The sequence below is a fragment of the Vombatus ursinus genome, unplaced genomic scaffold (assembly GCF_900497805.2).
Source record: "Vombatus ursinus unplaced genomic scaffold, bare-nosed wombat genome assembly UNPS02014798.1, whole genome shotgun sequence".
In the NCBI taxonomy this organism is placed as follows: Eukaryota; Metazoa; Chordata; class Mammalia; order Diprotodontia; family Vombatidae; genus Vombatus; species Vombatus ursinus.
In genome coordinates, this window is record NW_020954576.1 from 10,605,485 (window position 1) to 10,630,264 (window position 24,780).

The following is a 24,780-nucleotide window of genomic DNA, read 5'->3' on the forward strand; positions in this document are numbered from 1 at the left end:
TATATTTGGAGTAATTCCCATGTGCAAAATACAGATAAAGCAGCTTATATATGTTAAATGATCATTCCTTGTGTCTGGAATGTGCCCCACCTTGGTGTTTTAAAATTCTTAAACCTTCATTAATGTTCAAGACAAATACTACGTCTTCTGCTTTAAAAAAAAAAAAAAAGAAAGAAAAAAAAAAGCTGTCACCTCCTCACCAAAAAAAATCTCCTTATGAACTCTCACAGTATCTTTTAAAATACCATTCTAATATATTCGTTCCCTATTTTGCATGGCTCATTTCTTCCATCAGAATACAGGCTGGGACTTAATGTTATATTTGTATTTTCTTCAGCACAGCACCTTCCTCACGAGCAACAAAATGTGGCAGAAAACACGTTAGGAGAACTGGTTTCGATCCCTGACTCAGCTCCTTACAAGGTCTGTGACTTTGAGCAGCTCCCTTTTCCTCCCCAATCTATAAAAATGGCAATAACAATGCTTACACTACAGAGTTGTACTGAGAACCAAATAAGACAATCCATCTACAAAATGTTCCGTAGCCATAAAATGTTATGCAGTATAAGTTCTTAACATATGCTGAATAAACTATGTTATTCATATATTACTACTTTGGTTTATTCACTTCAGGTATATCTTTATCTGGCTTGTTTCCTAATGATATTACAAGCTCCCGCTATTAACATTATGTAGATTCCCTTGAATTATGCATCCTGTAATCTCAGAAAATAGTTGATTCTGATGGGATTAAGTACTGGAACTTTATGGGCTCTTAGAATACCTGGCTATCTGAGCACCGATGCCTAGAAATGTTGCCTAAACATATTCGACGTACTGAGAGAGTGACCCTAGTTGCCCAGTCTGAATTCAGTTCCCTACCTGATCCCTTATACTTGGCTTAACATGGATCAATACTTAGATACTCGAACTTTTCTCCTACATTTACTGTCCTACCTTAAGCCTCTAGTCCTTAAACTACAGGTTAGATACTTTGACCATGCCTTTGTAATTCCAGGTTTGAGTTTTGAACGCCAACTTCTGCCCTGTAGCATGGACTTTACAAATTGTTCCATGTCTCCTGGTTTCATATGATGCCACAAGCTGTAATTCTTCAGTACTGAGTAACTTAGTAACTTCATGCCCTATTTTTGATCAATTAGTTCTTCCTTAACTCTACCATCATCCATCTCTAAACTGAACAGAGATCTAGTGATTGTGCGTTCCCAGCTTCCAGACCTGCCCTAGATCATAGCCGCCCATGATTCACAAGTAAAAATAAGCTACATAGTTTTCTTTATGAGAAAATATCACATTGAACCCCTTCTTAGAAAAATGATAAATTAATATTAAAAAGTACATGCCTCTGCTTTAGACCATATCTTCCAATCAAGTAACAGTTCTTCTAATAACTTAACATCTTGGATTATTGCAGTGGATTCTATATCTAACTTAAACTGCCCATTCTCATTTATGCTGAGAACTTCTTCACCACAACAACCTTCAAGAAGAGTCTATGGAAAAAGCAAAAACACAAACTTATTAATTAATCTAAAAACTCAATCCAGAAGGATTTTGTTAAAGGCTTAACTCCAAACATTCACTTATTTGATTCTTTTTTTAAAAGCTTGGTTCTTTTTCATAGTAGGAAAAGTGGTACTTATAATATTAAATTCAAAATATTGGTAACAATCTAGCATTACACAAAATGCTTGTAAACCTATCTGGTGAATAATTTTTAAAAAATCCAAGCTTTTAAATGTTTTCTAGCTATATATTCAGGTTTTCAAATGTTAAGTATTCCAAACCCAAAATTAATCTTGTCTTAAATGTAATGAATAAATAGTTGGTTCTATATTTGCACTTCTAAAGAAATTTCAAAGAAGTAATAGTAATTTATTCCATTCTACAGAATCACTGATCAGCCAAAAATAATAGCTTTTGAACAATTTAATTAGATAAGGAGAATAAAAACTATATGTTACATATAAATATCCATTTCTCAAACCAGTCTTTCAAAGGAAGGTGCTTTCAGAACATACAAAAGTGCGGCTAACTGGAAAGGTATTAACATATCATAAAAATTCAGCCATTATAAAATCTAGAACATTTTTTATGGGTTCTTCAAACCTAAGCATCCACATGTAATAATTATGACAAATGAGTAGGTTCAGATAATTACTTTTCAATAGAGGAACAGAATTTAAAAATTTTCCCGTTTTTCTGCAAGAATAAGTATAATTGAACACAAAACTGAGTATTGATGAAAAGCTTTTGAAAATATGGAGTTAACTAAACTCAAAAGTATGAAAACACAGTTTATAGTCTCATACCTTCAAAATGTGAAAGCCAACAATACATTTTTGTTTAATCAACACCTGATGGATCATGGAAAGTCCATTACAGTTCTCTAACTCTTGCATTCTTTGCTGGTTGTATTTTGTTAAGGAAAGTATAACTTGTAGTGCTAAAGCTTGAGTTTCCTCACAGGTACTGATATCAACAACCTAAAAATTAAGTGGGTAAAAATATTTTATTAAGAGTATATTTTAACAAGGACAATTTTCTAACATTATGTAATATCTATCCATTAACATAATTTGAAAGCTTATTCTGATGCTTATACTCTACCTACAGCTTTTTCTCTCTTCTGAGTAGCTGTATATTTAATTGAGAAAGGAAGCTATGAGCGCCTCAAAACCAAAAATAAATAAATAAATACACCATCATTCAAGTGCTAAAGTGACAATCTTACAAATCCCAGGAGCATCTTGCAATTAGTATTCTGAAAGTGTGAGAATGATAATTCTATTTTTAGTAAAAATTAAAATAAGATCAAAGAATTCCTGAATTTTAATTTTGACTTGAATTAATTTCCTTCTGTTTTCATGTTTTAGTGATAGCCTTTACTTTTATATTATCTTCATTTCTAAACGCATCCTTACAACCTACGACTTAGTAGATAAGTCCTAAAGCACATAAGAGAATGACTTGCCCCAGAGTCATGGAGTTAGTGAATGTCAGAGGAATTTGATCCTAGGTGTTCCTGACTTCAAGTACAATAATCTACCCATAATACTAAGCTGCTTTTATCAACTTTTAATCTTATGTTTTATTGAAAAAAAGTTAAGAAATTAGTACAATTTTATAAAAACACAAAAGTTCTAAACACATAACTAGAACAATGTGATATAGCCAAGTACCTATTTATTGGTAATATCCTTTAAATTTGCATATTTGAACATAATGAAATAATAACTGTAACAGTATTTTGAAGTTAGGCTCATTTTGGAGGCAAAGCTTCTCAAAGCTTGGTCTCACTGATGATACTGCTACCTATAATTCTTTCTTCAACTGCTGATTGAGGTTTATATTTTTGTCCTTATAACTACTATAGAAGAAACCCCATTTTACACAAAAATAGCATCACATAGCAAAATTAGTATTGTTTTGATGATTAAATCAAAGAACTCTGTCCACTCACAGTCAAAACACATTGAGATTTTCAGGTTTGAATACTTGATTCAAAACACTGTATCAAGAAAAATCGATTAACATTTCTTGTTTAGATGGAGTAATACTGATAGAAAATAATACCAATTCTAAATGAATGATACAGGCCTGCTGTTTTATTATAATGCCAAAAATTTCTCACAATTTTGAACATTCTCAATGTTTCACTTGGTCTTTAAGGCTAATATTCTAATAGACATTTGTGAGTAACAGAAAAGTTTAGATAGCTTTTTGATTCTAGAAGATGATCTAATGGGCCAGTACTTTATTTGTGGCAAAACTTGTTTTGACCATTTTTATCATTATGTAACTATTTTCATTAAAAATGTAAATTTAACATAAATTTGTTCATACAGAACAACACCATATTTCACCTTTAATAACTGAGAGATCAGTTTAGTGTGCACATGAGTTTGTTATTATACAATCTCTAATTCTTACCCGAGCAAAGAGAAAGACAAATGCACCTGTCCCACCAATCTCATGCAGAATTCCCTGAAGAGATTTGTATTCAGTGGGCTGCAGACACTTTAGATGATGAGGATCCAACAAGGAGCTCTGAGCCTCTTTTAAACTGAATGGTCTTTGAGACTGCACAGATTTTACTTGCCCTTTAAGTCTAATAACTGGCTCATAGATCGTATACTGGGCAGGATAGCAAGTTGTATAAACTACAGCAAGACCTTCCTGAAAAACAAATCATTCTGCTTCAGTGACAAATAAATACATCTAGCAATGGTAAAATTTCTAATTAATCCTTACCCTCTTTCTACAATCTGAAGAAAATTATTTCACTGAAGGCACAACAATGTTGGAAATGAGAGGCAAAGATTACAAAATCAACTGCATCTAGAAATTCTAAAAAACCAAAGCCTGGTTGAAATCAAAACAATTATAAGAACATGTTGACAAATTTGGGGAAAAAAAAACTATTCCTTTGTTTTAGATTTAAATGTTCAGCCAATTTCCAAATAAAAGGCTATTTCAAAGTAGCTCATTCTTTTTATTTTAATGAAATGTGAAAAGTCAGCAAACCTAACTATAACCAAATGGAGCTTTCATTTTTTCCTAATGCAATAGCAAGTTAAAGTTTTCGTTCCAAAATCATTTTAAAATTAAAAACATTGAAAAAATATACTAAATAACGTAAAACAGAACCCACTCTACCTAAAAGATTTTCATTTCCCACTAGTTCCGCAATGTAACATTTAAAAGACAGTCGTTTTAAAATACCTACAAAATGTCCCAAAAAGTTTCAAGCTTTTAGAACTTTAAATTGTATTAAATGCAGATTAAGCATATCTTCTTTTCACTTTATTTTTACTTGCTTTTTTTTCTTTTGAAACATGGCTAATGTAGAAATATGTTTTGCATGATTTCACAGGTATAATGGGCATAGTACTTCTTATCTTCTCAATTGGAAGGGTAAGGGTGGAAAGGCGAGAGAGAATTCAGAAGTGACAATAAAATCAAAATAAATAAACTGCACTAAGACTTTGGGGACTTTTGGGAAACTCTGCACCATACAATATAAACAAATTCAAAGCATTACTCTTTCTCCAAAAAAGAAACAGATGAGATAGAAATATTAATACCTAATTACATTAATAATAATGATAGTAGTTAGCATTTATATAAGTGCTTTAAGGTTTGCCAGGTATTTTATTTACACATATTACCTCGTTTGATCTTCACAACAACCCTGGGAAGCAGTTGCTATTATTTTACAGATTAGGAAAGTGAGGCAGATAAAGGTTAAGTGACTTGACCATGGTCACACAGTTAGGAAGTGCCTGAGGCTGGATTTGAACTCAGTTCTTCCTGATTTTGGGTTCCAATGCTGTATCCAAAGTAACACCTAGCTGCCTTGCATTATTAATGCACAGTCAATATGTGAATAACACTTTTTAAAAGTTCCTGAAAATTTCCCATTGCTGTTTCTAGAAACTCTATTTCAACTTTTATCTCACGCTTCCCTTTCTCTGTTCTTCATGTGTTCCTCCACTAAAATACTAATTCAGTACTCCATCATGGTATGAAGGTCACCCTGAGTCCACAGGATCATAGCAGAGTACAGACTCTAGCCGGTTCTGCCAACTTCAAAAGGCTTTAAGTAAAAGCCAGGGGATCTGGGGATCTGGGGATCTAGGCATCTGTCACTTGAAGAACAGCCTAAATAAGCTTGGCAAAGCTCATCTCAGGTGATTCCATTTTGTTTGGTTCATTTGGAATAAGTATTTTTGGCTGCAGAAATTCTACTTAGGGGAAGAGGGGTGCTATAACTACGGTCCTAGATTCATGTGAAATAAGCAAAACTATTTTTTAAAGAATATTATCATCAAAATGATAGCAAAATGAAGGACTAAAATAATCAAAACCATCAATAAGAAAGGTACCAAAGTATTAATATCTTTAGATCTTCATAGATATTAATTACCGCAGCAGTATTAATCTTTTAAGAAAGGTTTCATTAGTATGGTTTATATGTGCACCTATTTCAGAACACAACAGTAAAAAGAAACTTATTTACACAGGAAGGGCTATTTTCATAGCAAAATTTGGGGGCCTGTGGTAGAATGAATCAATCTGACAAACATTATTAAGCACCTACTATGTACAGGGAACTGCACCAGGCACAGGGGATACACAAACAAAAGAAAAAAAAAGACAAGGTTAATATGCAATGATGCTTTTCCCTAATAATAATGCCTCACAAATAAATGTAATAAACTACATTTTATGACTCACAAATATTTATCCCCCAAATTCATAAATGACTTGCAAAACTGCAAAGTGCTACAATAATGTTACTACAATTTCAACAGCCTAAGTAATAAAAACTCTATGGAGGCAATGGGCTGAGTATCAGAATGCACTATTTTTCTCAAAAAAGATCATATTTAAACAACAGAGAATCCAGGAAACAAAAGAGAAAGACTTCTAAAGTTTATTTAAACAAAGAATTCTGAGCGATAACAAAATAAACAAACACAAATACACAGTATTGTGAAATTCTCCAATCACTTTTCAAACTTACAATTAAGAGATCAATGTCCACATCTTTCTGGGTCATAAAGAGTTCTCTGATGTGTTCACACTGCAGAATTTCTTTATTAATGTATTTGGAGTGATCATTCACTGACTTGCCATATTTGCAAGGCATTAGAAAAGTGTAGTCAGGTCCACAAGCATAAAGATAAAAGGCCTCTCGTGGACCAATCTTGGCTCCTACATTGGAGGAAAACAAGTAATTAGTTCTTCAAAATATGCCCATCACAACTATTCATAAAAAGCAAGGATTTGAAAGCTACAGTATTTTGTGGGGATTTTTTTGGGGGCGTGGTAGGTTTCTGGCCATGTCTCATAAGACAATTAATTCTTTCCATCTACTCTCTCTTTATCTTGTATGTATACGGCTGCTTACATGCTGTCTCCCCTATAAAATTGTGAGCCCCTTGAGTGCAGGGACAATGTTTTTTGTCTTTCTTTGAAATCCCAGGTCTTCACACAGTGCCTGGCATATTTAAGTGTTTAATAAAATGCCTGCTGACTGACATAAAGGTAATGGAACAGTATTGTGCTGTAAAAAGCAATGAACATAAAGACACAGAGAAGCATAGACAGATTTATATGAACTAATACAATGTGAAGGAGAACCAGGAAAAAAAAAATAACACACACAATGACTAAAACAATGCAAATGGAAAAAACAACAAAAAAATCTAAACTGAATGTTTCGATGTTATAACAATCAAATCTGAACCCAGAGAAGAGCTTTATTTCCCCCCACATAATACTACATACAACATCAGCTTTTTTTTTTTTTGAAATGTTGGTTGGTTTTGCTGAACTATTTTGTATTTCTTCTTTCTTTTTTCAAAAATTTTGTTTATTATAAGGAATGGCTCTTTGCGAGGAGTTAAGAGAGATATACAGTGGGAAACAGATGATATAAAAACAAAAGATAGCAATAAAAATTTATTTTACAAAGAACAATAATGTAATGAGACACATGACTTATATGCAGCTGATAACACAAATAATTATTTTTGTCTAAATTTTTTGGTAATTAATGTTTTTTCTTCATCATCACCATCAAACATTTTGTTAAGTGCTTATTATGTGCCAGGCACTGTGCTAAGTACTATAGGATACAAGGAAAGATTAAAAACACAGTCCCTGCCCTGAAGGATGTTACATTCTAATGATGCAATAATAATGCAAACATATATGTGTGTGTGTATATGTGTATATACTTATGTATATAATGCAAAAATAATACAAATAAAATGTGCAAATAAGATATATACAGTATAAAAAAAAGAAAAAGGGAGGTGATCTCAAAGAGAAGCTACTAACAGCAGGTGAAGATTGGGTGAGAGGGACCAGGAAAAGTCTCTTGCAGAAGAGAGAATTTGATTGGAGTTTCTAAGGAAGCCAGAGAAGCTAGGAAGCAGAGGTGAAGAAAGAGAGCATTACAAACATGGAGGATAGTCAGGGGAAAATACAGAGTCAGGAGATGGAATATTTTGTCTGAGGAATAGAAAGGAAGCCAGTGTCATGGGATTGTACAGTACATGGAGGGGCATAAGAGTAAGAAGAAAGGACTGGAAAGGTAGGAAAAAGACATGTTTTATGAAGGCCTTTAAAAACCAAATAGGGGATTTTATATTTGATCCTGGTGGTAATACAGAGTCACTGGACTTTTTTGAATAGGGAAGTGACATGGTCAGACCTAATCTTCAGGAAGATCACTTTGACAGTGGAGTGGAGACAGACTTGAAACAGGGAGACTAACCAGGAAGTTATTGAAATAATCCAGGCATTAAGTGATAACGGCGTTGGTCTACACCAGCTGAATGATTAGAGAGAAAGTAATGTATAGGAAAGATGCTATGGCAAGGTAAAAATGACAAGACTCGGCATTTTGACTGATATAAAAGCAAAGGTACAACAATTTTTCAAAAAGAAGAGAAATAGATCTTAATTACCATACTTCCTTGGAAATTCTTCAAAGAGTAAAAACATACCATTGAAGAGAAGTAAATTTCCCAGATCCCATCTTCCAGTTAATCGCAAAAAATCTTCTTGGGATGATAAGCTATGGCCAATCATGCAAAATGTTTTATTACTGTCAGATGATAAACTTGTTCTCTTGGGAAGCGTGTAATCCAAAGCAACATCAGGCTTCCTAAAATTAAAATTAAAGTTAGCTAAATTAGCCTATTAGCACAGAGTAATAAACATTAAGGCAATTAAATATTCAATAATGTGAAAAATCTAAGTTGAAAAATTTTTCTAAAACTCTGTCCACTTTTGTATATGTAAAATGTCATCACCCTCTTTGTCACAAATAATCTGCACCACACAATGTGATTAGGCCCAAAGTCATTGTGCCTAGTATAGAAGTACGCATAAAACAGGATCAATAAATACTTGTTCACTCATTAATTGCTCCCTCCAACAACAAAATTCTTATTTTTTTCATCCTTATAATGTACTATTTGACATTTATATAAGGTGAATACTTCTAATCTGTATTTGTTCAATGTTTTTTTTAAGATGTTCCATTTCTAACTCAAGTACTATATCTAAAACTATAAATCATGATGAATTTGCCCTAAATCACCTCTCACCCTAACTTCCCTTTTTCTATTAAAAAAAAGCATCTCTTCCTGTCACCCACATTCACAACTTCAAAAGTATCCTCAATCCTTCACTCTCCCAACCACCTTCACCAGTCTTGTCAATTCTGACACAGAATCTTTCACACTTGTCCCTTTCTCTTCATTATCATTACTAGCACCTTAGTTCCAGCTTTCATCACCTAATTGGTTTCCCAGTCTCCAATCATTCCCTTCAACAAGCCATAACCCAGATATGCCAAAATAATTCTTCTTAAAACACAGGTCTGACCATGTCATCACCTGGTCAAGAAGCTACAGTGACTCCCTACTGCCGTATAAACTTCTTTGTTTGGTGTTTAAAGACTTTAACAATATAGATCGAGACTACCTATTGTATCTCACATACTAGGATCCAAACAAACTCTCCTATTTGCTATTTCCCATATATGAGATTCCATATCCTGCCTCTAAGCCTAGAAAACACTGTCTCACTTCTGTCTCATGGAATCCCTCGCTTCCTTGAAGGTCTGGCTAACAGGGTACCACCCACACATTATCATATCTATTTAACTGTGTACAAGTTAAATCCTTAGAGAAGAATATAAATTCCTTGGGGGCAGAGTCTGTTCTGTTGGTGTCACAGAGCATAAAACCATACCTTGCATGTTTTGGACAATACATTTTTGATGATGTGAATTGTTCTTTAGGATGTTAGTTACTTATATTACCCTATGAAATGCCTTATTTGTGGATCATTAACCTATAACTATCATCAGCTGATAAAAGTAGCAGCAAAATTAAGGTTAATAACAGCTGGGAGTAGTTTGCTTGATAAACACTCTAGAAGCTGTTGTACACTATCCATGGTGGAGTGCAGAATGTTTCTTTTGAAGTAATTTAGAAACAGAGATGTATAAAGGAGAAAAAAGTAGAAATTAAAACAAGACAAACATTTAGAAACTTGTGGACAGACATTTTTAGGTTTAGTAACCTATGACAGTGAACATAAAGCCTTTACATTAAAACGAAAACCATCTATAGTGCCTGTATCTTCCCTTACCTATGATCAAACTTAATATAAGGTTCTAGAACCCAGTTCACTGATTAAACTTTGTATAAGAATGGAAACTTGGGCATTATCCCAGACTCTTTATTCACACTCACTCTAAATATTCGATGCTGACAATCTTATCAAGACTACCTTTTTAACATCTCTTGTTTATGTCCCCCATCGTCATTCACACAGCCACAACATTAGTTCAGGCCCTCATTAATTCTCTCATTTGTGAAGATGAAAGTTGGTTTCAGGATTTATCTATTCAATCATGAAAAAGCCTTCTTTTGATTCTTCCACCTTCCCTTCCCTCTAATCAAGTTACAGTTGCTCCCCATATCTCTCCTCCCTTTAATCACCACACTTCTTAAAAAAGTAGTTCATACCCAATACTTCCATTTCCTTACCATTCACTACCTTATCAACTCCTTGTAATTTGCTTCTGTTTCCACCACTCTACTAAAACTGGCCTGTCAGTTCTCCTTCTGTTCTTCTATTTTTAAAGTGCTTTTTCTCAATTTAACCCAGTGGTTCCTGTTCTCCTTTCCAATCAATTAATGTTAATGGTAATGTACTATTCTAGTCCTCTTATTTTCCCTATCTTCACCTCCAAGGTGACTATCATCTCTATACAGATGATTACATATCTTTATTTCTAAGTTTTTCCCAAGCTGAAGATTCCCATATTAAATGGCCTACAGTGCACATCTACTCAATGTTTCTTGACTAAAATTGAGAAAGTCACTCATTGCCTCCACTTCCTTTCCTCACATTCTCTTCTAGACCCTAGGCAATCTGGCTTTCAACCTTGTCATTCAACTGAAACTGCTCTCTTCAGAGTTACTAATCATTTTTTAATCATAAAACCTAGTGGTCTTTCTTCAATCCTGATCTTTTCCATCTTTCTGTAGCACTGGACACTTCTCTTCCTTCATACTTTCTCCTCTTTAGATTTCTGTGATGCTCCTTTCTTCTGGCTCTCTCCTCAGTCTCCTTGGCTGGTTCTTCATCCATGTCACATCCACAATGTCTCCCAAGGTCTGCCCTGGGCCCTCTTCTTTTTGAGCTATATTATCTTACCTGGTGATTTCATCAGCTCCCATGTATTAAACCAGTGGTGTCAAACTCAAATAGAAAAGGGATCCCTACGGATGGCATATTGACTCAGAAAACCACAAATTAACTTTATGTTGTATTATATTTTTATTTTGTTAAACAGTTCCAAATTTCATTTTAATCTGGTTGCCCCTGCAGGCCCTGAGTTTGATACCTCTGTATTAGAAACTATCACTTCTATGCAGAAGATTGCCACATCTATACAATCAGACTTTCTCTCCTGACCTCCAGTCTTAAATCTTCAACTGCCTATTGGACATCTCAAACTTAACATATTGAAAACCTTTCCTCCTTACCAATTTTCCCATTACTGTCAAGGGATCTACCATCCTCATGGGCATTGAGTCTCACAAACTCAGTATTATCCTCAACTCTTCTCTTATATTCACCCAAATATCCAATCTGTAACTAAATTTTGTCACTTTTAACCTTTTTAACATCTCTTATTTATGTCCCCCCTCTCTGCACTCACATAGTTACAACCTTAGTTCAGGCCCTCCTCACCTCTTGTCTGAACTACCTCCTTTGGACTACTGCAATAACCTTCTAACTTTTGTCTCCCTGCCTCAAGTCACTCCCACTCAGGAGTATGCTGGTAAAAACATTACCTCTGAGTACAAATATAGACTCCTCTGGAATTTAAGTCTTCATAATTCCACCCTTTTCTACCCTTTCAAGTCTTGTTACACTTTCTTCCCCTTTACTCACTTTGATCTAGCAATGCTGGTCTACTTGGTAGTTTCTTGAACAGAGGACTCCATCTCCTGTGCCTTTGTACTGGAGTCCCCTGTGCCACCATTGCCTCCCTCCTCACTTTCAACTCTTAGTTTTACTGGCTTCAAGTCTTGGCCCAAATCTCACCTTACGATGGAGGCCTTTCAAATTCCCACCCACCACTGCTAATGTCTTCCCTTTTGAGATTACCTTCCACTTATACTGTATGCATCTCACATGTATGACTTTTTGCATGCTGTATCCCCCATTAGAATGTGAACTCCTTGAGGGCAAGGACTGTTTATGCCTTTCTTTGTATCCACAGAGTTTGAAATATAATAAGCATTTAATAAATGCTTGATGACTGAGTGACTAGATAGAGATTACTGTAAAAGTCCAGGTGAGATCCTTACTGGGAGGGTGGCAGTGTGCATGGAGAGATGTGGTAAAGGCAGAATCAGATGCGTGGGGACAGTAAAGAAGAGGAAAGAGGCAAACAGAGCTTTGAGATTTTGAAATGGAGTGACTGGGAAGATCATGATGCTAATCCAGGAAAAGAAAATAAGTTGGAGGAGGGAAGGCTTTGGCTGGAAGATGATTTCAACTTTGAATGTTAAACTTGAGATATCCATGCAAGTGGAGATGTCTAGGAGGAAACTGGTCTTTCTTGATCATTCCATTCATGAATGATTCCTTTTCTGGGCTTCAAGAAGCACTTGACTTTTCTCTCTCTTTTCCACTAATCCTGTATCACTTAAAATTTTACATGTACATCAAATCTCCTTACTAGAATGTGTCACGTAAGGACAGAGACAAATGTTAATTACAGTTGGAGCCAAATTATGTTAAGTATATCCTATTAAAGTCCACAGATATACTAAGTGCACATCAATCTATGTGTCCTTTCTAGCCTGTATCCCTATTTTCCATTGCTTTCTTTTCCCCTCTATGATGGTTCAGCCCTCTACATTTTCCTGTTCCTCAACTCCCCCACCTCTTACAACAGCCCCATCTGTCATCAAACTCACCACGACTGTACATTATTCCAAGTAAACCTTTCATTCTTCCTTCCTCCAGCCAATTATAGAGTAAGAAGAGGAACAGAGGAAGCGCCTATCTTATTTAGGGTTCTCTTATAAACTCCACCTGAGTCAGGGTAGCTAACTGCTATAAGGTCTAATCACTGAAATAATCGCTGGGAATATTTACCCAGCCCCTCTATATATAATTCCTTCCTTTTCCTACCTAGTCTCTGCTTCTATTACATTCCAAGAAATGCCCACAATTACGATGAATAAATTTTTAACTTGAACCTGCTTTTTTTTTTTTCCCAGAGAATCACAGGGTTTAGAGTTCAAAGGAAATCTCAGAGATCATCTAGCCCAAATCTCTCATTTTATAAAGAGAGGCAATATAGTATGATGATGAAATTAGGAGAGATTTAGATTCAAATACTTCCTCTGACCCTTATTATTTGTATGGCTGGGGCAAGTTGTTTAACTTCTCAGCCTCATTTTCTTCATATATAAAATTAGTAGCAATACCCATAGCATCTACCACACAGGATTTTTGTGAAGATTAAGTAAGGTATATGAAATACTAAGAAGTATTATTATTGTCGTTGTCATTTGCCAGGTCACAGAGATGTACCTATTACAGGACAACGTAATGTCAGCAGCTATTTTTGTTGTTATTATGCAAGAGTAAATGGATACCCACAGATGTTAAGTGTTCTCCTCAAATTATAACACGGGGACTGTCTCCTATTTCTTTTATATTGATTTCCAGTTTAAATTTCCAAGTGTTTCATCTGTTTAAAAACTATATTTATAAATAAAAATCTCCTCCAAAATAAAATATCCTCTAACAATAAAATGGGAGAGAACAATAATTTTCAACAAAGTATTTCAAAGGTTCATTCTATAAGAAGCTTTGCTTTCTAATAAGTAATAAAAAAAATATAAAAAATAATGGATTCCCAGCTTATTTAAAAAAGTAACTAAATTATTAACTAAATTAATTTTAAAATCTATTTCAGAAAATATGGAAGATTAAGTTTAAAATTATAATCAAATTTAATAAGCCATTTTCTAAAACACATCATACCTCTGACCAGAGACCCACATAGAGAGTTTCCCACGGATATTCTTTTTTCCTTCAGGCTGTTGTAAGTATGTTAATGCTAAATGTTGCCATTTTCCCAAAAGGAAAATATTCTCCTGTGATTCAACTTGTGCGAGCAATCCAGCTTTCATATCATCATTTGGATCCATGCACATGCTCCAACAAAAAAATAAAAAAAGTAGAGAATGACAGTCTGCAAAAAATTCTGAATTTACTATTTAGTACACATCTTACAAGTAAAATTAAATATTTTAAATCATATCATGTTCTCATTATTTAATTACCCAAATGACATTAGGTTATTCTTAAATTTCATTCATCAATTTTCTTAAAACAAGCAAAAAATTTAAAACTCAGTTATTAAATAACCAAACACATTTTTGCTGTTAATATTCAGTGCTCTTTAAAAAATAAACTATTTTAATATACTATATAAACCTTTAATTTATACTAGTTACCCTTCATTTAACACTGGTTATAATTCCTACAAATAGGAATAATTCATTTCTTTTCTAATGAACTATTTGGCTTTTGTTTCCATATTTAAATAGGAAAACCCCAATTTATAAGATTTATGCTATAACTTTAGATAATCTGCATGGAAAATGTGCTTAATATAACAGTATCCTAACAGTTGTCTGAAAAAAGAATTTTTCTAGCCTATAAAATTATTGTTGTTGTTTGTCCTTTGTTAGCAAAGAGGACCATGACATCAGGAAGGTGATACCAAGACTTGCAAGTAAATGAGATTTAAGTGAGGGAGGGTTGTGCAAAGCCAGAAGCCTCACTTTCTCCTCCGGAAACATCTAGGTCCAGTGGCAAGGTACAGATCAGGACGACTAGAGACGGCCCCCGATGCAGTGGGAGACCATGGCCTTTTTAAGCTAAAGTCTTTCTCAGGTCTCGGTTTGACTGAGGCAAAGCCCATTCAGCGAATAAGGTCTTAGTGAAATAGAGCAAGAATAATCTAATATCAAGATTATTTTTATGGAATAATACATTCATATATAATTATCAGGGTGGACCTTCTCTCTTTGTTTCTAGATTTTTTCTGTCATTCTAATGATATTTTATGGTAGATTTTAGTATGAGAGTTTAAAATAAAATTTTAAAATAAGTTACTTAAATACATGTTAATACTGAAAGGAAAAAAAATCAATACCGAAAGATGAAAGTTCCAGTACTCAAATCAGCCCACACTTGTATCATCAATGCTTTGGAGCCTAATGAAATCATATGAATACAGCCTTCTTCTACAAGTTTCTCCCCAGAATTCACATATTCCACACTTTCTGATTTGTTCCCTTCTAAGGCAATAAGCAGATATTAGAAAATTATTTACTTAAAATAATTGAAAAAAATATTTTTAAACCTAATGCCCCTTGCCATTCACCCATTTTAATTACCAATAAAAGTACTTTGAAATTCTAAAATATTATTTTTTCTAAGTTGATATACATAGTAAATACTTGTCTTTCAACCAAAAGAAGTAAATCTTTTTAAGTCATTTGCAAGTTTTAATACATCTGGCTTTCATAAATGAGGCACCACTGGAGGACCTGAAGGAGATTTACAAATATATCCCTTGTACTTGTGGAGGCACCTCTGTAGGATTTGTGGATATAATTTAAGAAATCAGATAAAATCTCAAATATCACGTTTGAACTACTATATAAAGGGCTACAAATTCTTAAGTAGGCTATAATAGATCTCAGAATCATCAACGAGAAAAATAGTATAGAGGGAGAAGATGGTCTGCAACAGAGCCTTGTGGATACCTCCAGTTAGTGGGAGTAACCTGAGTGAAGATTCAACAATGGAGACTAAAAAGAAGTAACCAGTGAGAAAGAAAGAGAATAAGGAGAGAACAGTGTTTTGAAAACCTAGAGAGAAGAGTATCAAGGAGAAGGTAATAAACGATGTCAAAGGACACACAGACATCAAGAAGAAAGAGGATTAACAAAAGCCCAGTAGATTAGTAATTAAGAGATCACTGGTAATTTGTGAGACAGAAGTTTCAGTTGAACAATGAAATCGGAAGCCAGCCTTGGAGAATTAGGGAGTGAGAGAAGTAGAGACACCTATTGTAGATGGCCTTCTCAAGGAGTTTAGCCTTTAAAGGAAGGAGAGAAGACAACAGCTAGTTGGGATGGATCAATCAAGTAAGGGTTTTTTAAGTGGGGAGTAGGGGGAGAGAAAGAGTAACATGCGTGTGTTGGTGGGCAACAGGGAGGCAGCCAGGAAACACAGGGAAAGACTGAAGTGGGAGAGGGAGGATAATATAGAAGAACATTTGCTAGAAAAAATGGGATAGAATGGGATCAAAGGGGCATGTTGAGGGTATTGCCTTAGCAAAGAGAAAAGGTCACCTTTTCCTGTGAGACAGGAGTGAAGGAAGAGATAATGAAGGAAGATATATGAGTGATGGGACATGAGATGGGTAGAAGAGAGAGCGCTCAGCAAATGGTCTCAATTTTTCTGGTGAAGAGTGAGGCAGGTTCTCAGGTGGATGGAAGAGGTACTGTGAGAAGTTTGAGGAAGAATGAAAGGATTTTGGAATAGCTGCTGTGGTAAGTGCTGCAGTGAACTGAGAGTAAGGTGTAAGGAAATACTGATATTTACCTGGGAGAAAAATTTGGTGGGAAATAACAGCTAAATTTTGAAAAGCTATCATGTGGAAAAGGAATGAACTTGTTTTGGTTAAGACTGAGAGGGCAGAACTAGAAGTTGCAGAGGCAGATTTGGGCTTAACATATTAAAAGAGAAAAACAAACAAAAACCCATTCCTAACAAATTAGACAGTCCAACAGGGGAATGGACTATCTGAGAAGGCTGTAGGTTCCTTATAACTAGAGGTCTTCAAACAGAGGCTGGATTGTCAAAAGATACTGTGGAGGGGATTTCTGTTCTAGAAATGACTTTCAATGTGGAAGCCACCTGATTCTGAAACCACAGTTCAAAACAGAATAAGAGCAAGTGATTTCAAGGATTTCCTCTCCCTCACCTCTACCTACTTTTCTCTTTGCCTGCAAAGATTGTAACTGGACCAGTCATTCAGTTAGGCCTGGGGCTAATGGAAAGTGAGGCACTAGGGAAAGGCTCAGGGCAGCAAAAGAACATGGAGAAGCAAAGGAAAAGAAAAGATGTGTGAAGAAATGTCATGAAGCAACAGTAGGAAAGAGAAAAGAATTTATGGTATTTGGTAAAGGCATCTGTTTTTAAGACGAGTATTCATTAGGTAGAGACTGCTTGTATAAGGAAAAATGTTATATTAATAATGAACAAGTTAACAGAAAGTCAGAATGTTCCATGTTACTTTTTTAAAATCCTCAAAAATTTCTTCAGTATGCAAGTATGGCATTCATCTTTTAAAAGAAATAAGCACAAAGAATTTCATACCTGCATCATCAAGACTATCATCTTGTATAAATGATGATTTCTTTCTTTTCTTTATCTTCCTTCCTTTTTCTAAGGTATTTTCTGTTTCACAAATAGTTTCCATATTAAACCACAATGAAATACTGAATCCTTCTGACATATGTGGCCAACAATTCTGCCCAACCAAAGGCAAGTGGATTGGGGCTACATGCCAAGATGAAAGAAGCTGATGGGGAAAAATCTCACTATCAGCTTCTTTCTTACTTTGAGAAAATTTTGCCTTTTTTAGCAACTCAATAGCCTTATTGTTGAGAATACTACTATATTTTTGTGAAAAGGAGGTACTGCTTAAATTTGGTATATGAAATAAAGGAAAGGTTAGATATTGTAAAGGGCTCATATTAATATCAGCTTCAATAATTCTCAGGATACCCTTAAGAAGAATTTCCTAGGGAAAAAAGAAATGAGAATTTACAATCAAATTGATATTACCAATACATAAAAATTCCTTAGAAACAAAATTTACAACTGAAGACATAAAAGCAAGCATGCAAATCAGAATTCTTACTGAATCACTTGCCCACCCATTATGTAATTAAAACATTTTATTTTGGTTAGTAATGAAATATATAACACATGCTTTTATTTTTTTAAAATATAATTATGATTAATTTTTAAAAGGGAAACTGATCATAAATGACATTATCCCAGAACTTTTTGATAGGCCAGCTTAAGAATTTAAATGAAAATGTAAAATACAAAGAATCATTTCTAGTAGTGAAACTTATATAAGTTCATACTATGAGCATTAACATAATCGAATACATTTACTTTTCAACTTATTCCACGCCTCTTGAGTTTTTTAACCACTCTGATTTTAACATATCTACATTCAACATAAGTGGGATTGCTATATTCAGAGCTGAGACAAAGTATTTGAACTCCCATAAGCAAGTTTCAAAAACTGGATCTGATGTGGAAGTTTTGAGCCTTCACTATGAAATTTTACTTAATACAAAATAAATACCTATCTGCATCAGAGGATAGAATTTTCTGACAATAAACATATATACATTTATTAAAAAGTAATATTAAGAAGTTTTCAATGTTGAATCTTTCACCTAATAAGCTACACTCCCTAGAAGCCAACCTTACCTACACCCTAAGTCCCAGCTCTGGTATAATAAAACTTTTGGTTAACAGTATCAATAAATCCCTTCTTTAGATCACATAAATATATGGAAGACAAAAAAAAAAAAAAAAGGAAACCACTAGGAAAGAGAAAATAAGATAATGTAGAACACTATAATTATAATGGTGTGCCAGAATTTGCGCAGTCAGGTTCAATCATGAGTACAAAGTGTGTCTTTTATATCTTTGTATTTCTAATGGCTAGCACAGTGCTCCAGGAGCACTCTATAAATATTGATGGTTGATGATGTGGTAGATGATAATAAATGTACTAAGGAAAAGTGATAAGCACACCTAATGGATATATAGTCAATTCATGATTACCTACGAAGTAGAAGGGAATGGTGATATGGATAGTCTTCACATACCTAATTCAAAAGTCAATTATATTTAGCTACAGAATTCACCATATTTTAAAAATATTGTTTAACATCCTAATTATTTTTTTGGCTGATATTAAATTAGTTTATATTTCTTGAGCACAAACTTACGGTAGGAGGAAAATTATGTATATAGCATGACTATGTAAATAGAAAAATTCACAACTGTATTGTATAATCCAGACATAATTATCCAAAATTCAATGTACATTAACTATTGAATGTAAAGGTATGGATGACTGATATTAAAATAATACATTCTAGTAAATGGCTCACAAGTCATTTTATAATTATAGCATATTTACTGTAGAAGGAGATTTCTCCAGAAATATTCTCAACAGAAGGGTTAGCTCTTCTGAACATGTTCTTGAACTCATCAGGGACACCAAGAGATCCATCAGTACTCTCTGGCATGCTAAGTTAGTAAAAAGGGAAAAAAAGTCACCACTAAATTAAAAGTTCTATACAAGTAATTTCATTAAACAAGCTCAAATATACATCACTGCCATAATATGCATGAATCATAATTTTTTAAATTGATAAATTTGTTAAAGAAACAAATAAGTACCTAAGAGAATTCAATTTGAACATATTTTTTTAAGGAACATTAGCACCATATACACACCAAAGATGTTTTTAAAAATATAAATGAATATAGAACTTGGCAAATGAAACTTAAACTTAACAATAATTTTAATTCTAAAAATCATTCTGCTCCATTAGTACCTTGCAAATGTTTAGCTTATAACTATTATTTTTAAAAATTTTATTTTACAAATTAAATGTTTTAAAAGAACACTACCACGTATAAGTGGTATTATTACCCATCAAAACTTATTTAAGGGGGCAGCTAGGTAGTGCAGTGGATAGAACACCAGCTCTGGAGTCAGGAGGATCTGAGTTCAAAGGCAGCCTTAGACACACAACACTTACTAGCTGTGTGACTCTGGGCAAGTCACTTAACCCCAACTGCCTTGCCAAAAAACCCTCAAAACTTATTTAAGTTGTTAAAAATTATACTACAAATAATAGATGAAAATAAACACAAAACTTCAAATACTACATGTTTATAATGCTATATGGATCTCTATACAAATATGTAGTATTATATTTCTGTATTTGTATGTATATATGTAGAGGCAACTAGATATCTCAGTGGATAGAGCACTGGACCTGGAGTCAGGAAGACTTGAGTTCAAATCTGGCCTCAGACACTTACGAAGTCTGTGATCCTGGGTCCAAGTTGGATGGCTAGACTGCATATACATATTTAGGATACATATATCTAATGGAGGAGACCTTAAGAAAACAACTTAGCCTTTGTTTGCCTTAATCCATTGGAGAAGGAAAAGGCAAACCACTCCAGTATCATGGACAGTATGGTCCACGGGTCAGAAAGAGTTGGACATGACTGAACAACAATGTATGTATGTAGGTTTTTGTGTGTGTGTGTGTGTATACATATATATACACATACATACATATACACATATACATACATATAGACATACACACACACACACAATACAAATCTATATGCATATACATGTATATGTGTATATGTGTATGTTAAAGCTTAGTGGTATGCACACATACACTGGGTACCTTATACAAACCAAACAGTAAACATGGAAGGATGCACAAAGGCAGCAATGTGATGTTGTGATAAAGAACATTCAATAAAGAGTCAGGAAACAGGGATTCTGGTCTTAATTGCTACTACCTAGTTGCGTGACCTGGGTAACAATCTCTCCAGTTTCAATTTCCTCATTTATAAAAAGAGTTTGGATTAGAAGACCTCTAATATATTTTCCCAGCTCTTCCATCTATGAAAAAGTATAGCTGCACACAACTCAACAAGTTCTGGAAGAGAAACTAACCAGAACGTCTAAGAAATTGCAAACTTTGTTCTGATATCAAAACAAGGAATATTTACAATGTGCCTAATCTGTGCAAAATACTGTGCTAATTTCTTAGGGATTATAAAATAGTACATGACATGGTCCATACCCTAAAGGAGTTTACAATCTAATTAGGTAGAGAAAAAACAAGCCCAAGAAAATAAAATAAGATGCAAATAATAGAATATCACAATAGAAAGACTGTGCAAGGTAGTACGTAACCAACTGACAAATGGTAACAACACTACACATAATGAATGCTATAAGAATTTAGAAGAGATACTTCATGTTGGTATAGTCAAAGAAAGTATGATGACGAATATATGCCATTTGAATTTTATTTATAAGGCTAGAAAGGATTTGACTAGAAGTGGGACCTTTTGAAGATCAGTGAGGAGAAGGTCATGATCAAAAAGGCATGGAGGTGGGAAAGCATAAGGAGTATTCCAAGAATATTTAGTAAAAAACTGAGAGCGTTTGTATGTGTGTGTAATAGGAGAGAAATCTGGAAAGGCAGGCTGGGTTCAGACTGTGGTAGGTCTTGGGTATCAAGTTAAGGAGTGTAGATTTGATTGGAGAAGCAGTCCGGATCCATTAAAGGCTTTCGAGCAGAGGAATGTCATGATCAAAGCAACATTTTGGAAGAGTAATTAGAATGTGGTATCTAGATTTAAAGTATTTTCTCCTTTGAATATAAGCTTTTAAACCTTTAAAAGGATAAGATTATTATTAAAATAGTCTTGAGTGTGAAATAATAAAGGCATATGCCCTCGTGGGGAAAATTATGAAAAAGAAAGAATAGGTGGGCAATGTGGTGTAACAGATAGAAAGCCTGCCCTGCAGTCATGACGACCTGGATTCAAGTCACTCCTCTGATACATAATGCCTATGTGACCCTAGGTAAGTCATTAGCCTCTCAGTGAACCAGGCAACTGTCTAAGACTAGAAGTTACATAACAGTTGCTTCATTGGTAGAGAAAGTTTCATCTACAGGAGTTCCTTACATCAATTAAATAACACGTCTGGACCCCCCCCCCCCCAAAAAAAGGAATAAAGAAAAAAGAAGGGATGGATCTGACATACTGGAAAAGAAGAATCATCAGGATTTTATAACTTACTGAGTACAGAGGTTAAAGATAGAGGAAATTACCAAAAGTTTTGAGCCTGGGTGACAAAATTTACATCCTCCCATAAACTATAATCAAATCATCATTAGGAGAGAAAATGCATTCTATAGAATAAGATAAAGATTCCATGTTTACAGGTGTTTGTATTATTAGGCTTATGTTTTTTGCAGGGAATATGTTTACAATATAGAAACCCACCTTCGTTTGCAGAGGGTAACAATAGCACAGAAGCAACTATTTTCCCTCAGTCACTGCCAACACATTCCAACACATCCTTTTTCAATGTGGAAAGAACTGTTACCACTTGGTCCAACTTGGATGACTAGACTGCATATGCATATTTAGGATACGTATATCTACTGGAGGAGACCTTAAGAAAACAAAACTATTTTCCTTGCTATTATTATTCCATATTACATACTGTTTTATACAAAATGCCACAGAATCTTAGTTTATATATATGGCAAAATGATTATCCCATTTAGTAAACAAAATCTGTGGAAATCATACTGTATTAGAATTTGATGTGCTATCAAAACTATATTATAACATGGAAGTCTACCATTATAGTAGACAAAGGATTTACTGCTTATTGAGTTTTTATATTAACTTATATAAAGTAAATACTGGAGCAATAGCACATTTGCAAACAATAACGAATTTGAGGAGAAGGACCATATTGTATATCATAGAGCGGGACAAGTCTCCAGACTTCCAAAATTCTGAGAAAATGTAAGATCTGAGGGCTGGGGCTAGTTCATTTTTATCTTTCTATTGCCAGTACCTGGAACAGTGCATAATTCATAGCAGGTCCTAAATAAATGCTTGTTGAGTGACTCATTAAATACTATCTTAAAGGGTAAATGCTGCTATTCCAAGATTTATCCCTTTTACATCTGTATTTGAATGGAATAAAACAATTATGAAGATATGAAGCTTTTCAAAAGATTTTGTTAGGGTTTATTGAGATTTTAAAACCGCAGGTGAGTAAAATTTGAGTTGACAAACTGCTTACAAGCGAACCTTAGGGATATTAAAACAGAAATACTCAAATGCATCTATAATCTCATAGATCTGGATGTTCCCTCCAATAACTCAGATCACAACCTTTGCTTATCCTATGTAACCCTGATCACAACCTCCTATAAATTCACCATGGGGCACCACTCAACATGTTCAAGGCCTTACAGGGATGATTGTGAAGCACTGTCACACAAGCTGGTAACTATATTGGAATATCCACAGTCAAACTCAGCCCCAGATGTCAGCCAGGGCCAGAGAGGGTTGCAGGGTTGAAGGCAGGGCACAAAATAAGATGCTTAGTGCAAACACAAGAAATGAGAAGTGAAGACTAGGGCATCGGCTCAAGAATGGGAATCTCAAATAAGGGTGTGAACAATTCCTCATTCGCCATGGACAAGAGAGCAGGAAATACGAGGAACCTCACATCTGTGCTTTAAAAATATAAGGTACAGACAGCAGATATGTGATAGGAATGGAGAAATATAGAGGTGGAAAAGTATCACTTACTGTATAAGCATATAATTGAGCCATCTGGAGGTCAGGGCTTGATGTGTTATAAACAATGTTTGAAGTTTCTATTAACTATTCTTATTCTAAAGGAAGACTAAGTCATTTCAAAGTGAGGAATATTTCTACAAGGCAAAATCCTTAACCTAAAATAAACTGTGTGACCAGAAGGTAACAACATTCACTACAGCATTGCTCTACCTCTATCTCAACAGCACATAAAGTAGGCTACTCACTCCACCTCTGTAAGTGACTTCGTTATCTCTAACACTGCTTGCTAGTGATGTCAAGGTTTCAAAAAAATGAAAAGTACAAGTCTCTCCCTCAAAATTATGAGACCCTTGCTACAGACTATATATGAAAATAGAATCATTTACATAGAGCTAGAAGTTAAAATGGTCTTCAATAAAATAGGATTCTACCTGCCTTACTCACATTAGAACAAAGAACAAAATCCAGGTTTCCTGAGTCTTAGAACCATATTAGTTCAAAATGACTAATTCTGCCTCAAAAAATTCTGCCCTAGGAAAGCACAAGATGAAGGAAAAGGACAGAAAGGTAATAGAAGACAAAAAAAGACAAAAACTAACTGTTAAATATGAATTCCTTCAACTTAACTATTAAAAAACTATATGAAAATAGTTCTAACTCTATTAATATCACCATCATTTTCCCAGTAACCTAATTCTTGGATTAATCTTTTACTCATCAATGTCCCTAAATCCCTTTAACTAGCTAATTACAAAGTTCATTTAGAAGGATTTTTCCTTTGAAATGCTTTGTGAATATATTCTTTCCTCTCCATTCCCATCACCAAAACCTTACTCCAGGCTGTCCACCTCACACCATGACAGTCTCCCAAGTTGGCTTCCCTAATTCCAGGCTTTTCCCCTCCATGGCATCACACATAATCGTTAAACACTATTTTTATCGTAAAAGATCATTCCACCCCTCAAAAGAACCTTTTGTGGTTTTTAATCTCCTTTCATATCAACTCAGAATTCTTCCTGTTATTTTTCAAGATTCTTTATAATCTGGTCCCAAACATGCCTATACAATCTTACTTCTACTACTTTCTAAGATACATTCTTTAGTCATTCTTATCATACTAACTTTATGTTTTTG

General features: G+C 34.4%; 1 protein-coding gene across 1 annotated transcript in view; it reads right to left on the reverse strand.

Moving 5' to 3' along the window:
* LOC114049582 (lysosomal-trafficking regulator-like) overlaps positions 1-24,780 on the reverse strand; it is a 247,671-nt gene that overhangs the window by 107,430 nt on the left and 115,461 nt on the right. The window contains 9 exon segments of the mRNA XM_027870836.1: positions 1,365-1,514; positions 2,334-2,507; positions 3,955-4,200; positions 6,551-6,741; positions 8,544-8,704; positions 14,131-14,304; positions 15,311-15,455; positions 17,548-17,974; positions 19,403-19,512. Coding sequence (XP_027726637.1) covers positions 1,365-1,514; positions 2,334-2,507; positions 3,955-4,200; positions 6,551-6,741; positions 8,544-8,704; positions 14,131-14,304; positions 15,311-15,455; positions 17,548-17,974; positions 19,403-19,512 — 1,778 coding nt within the window.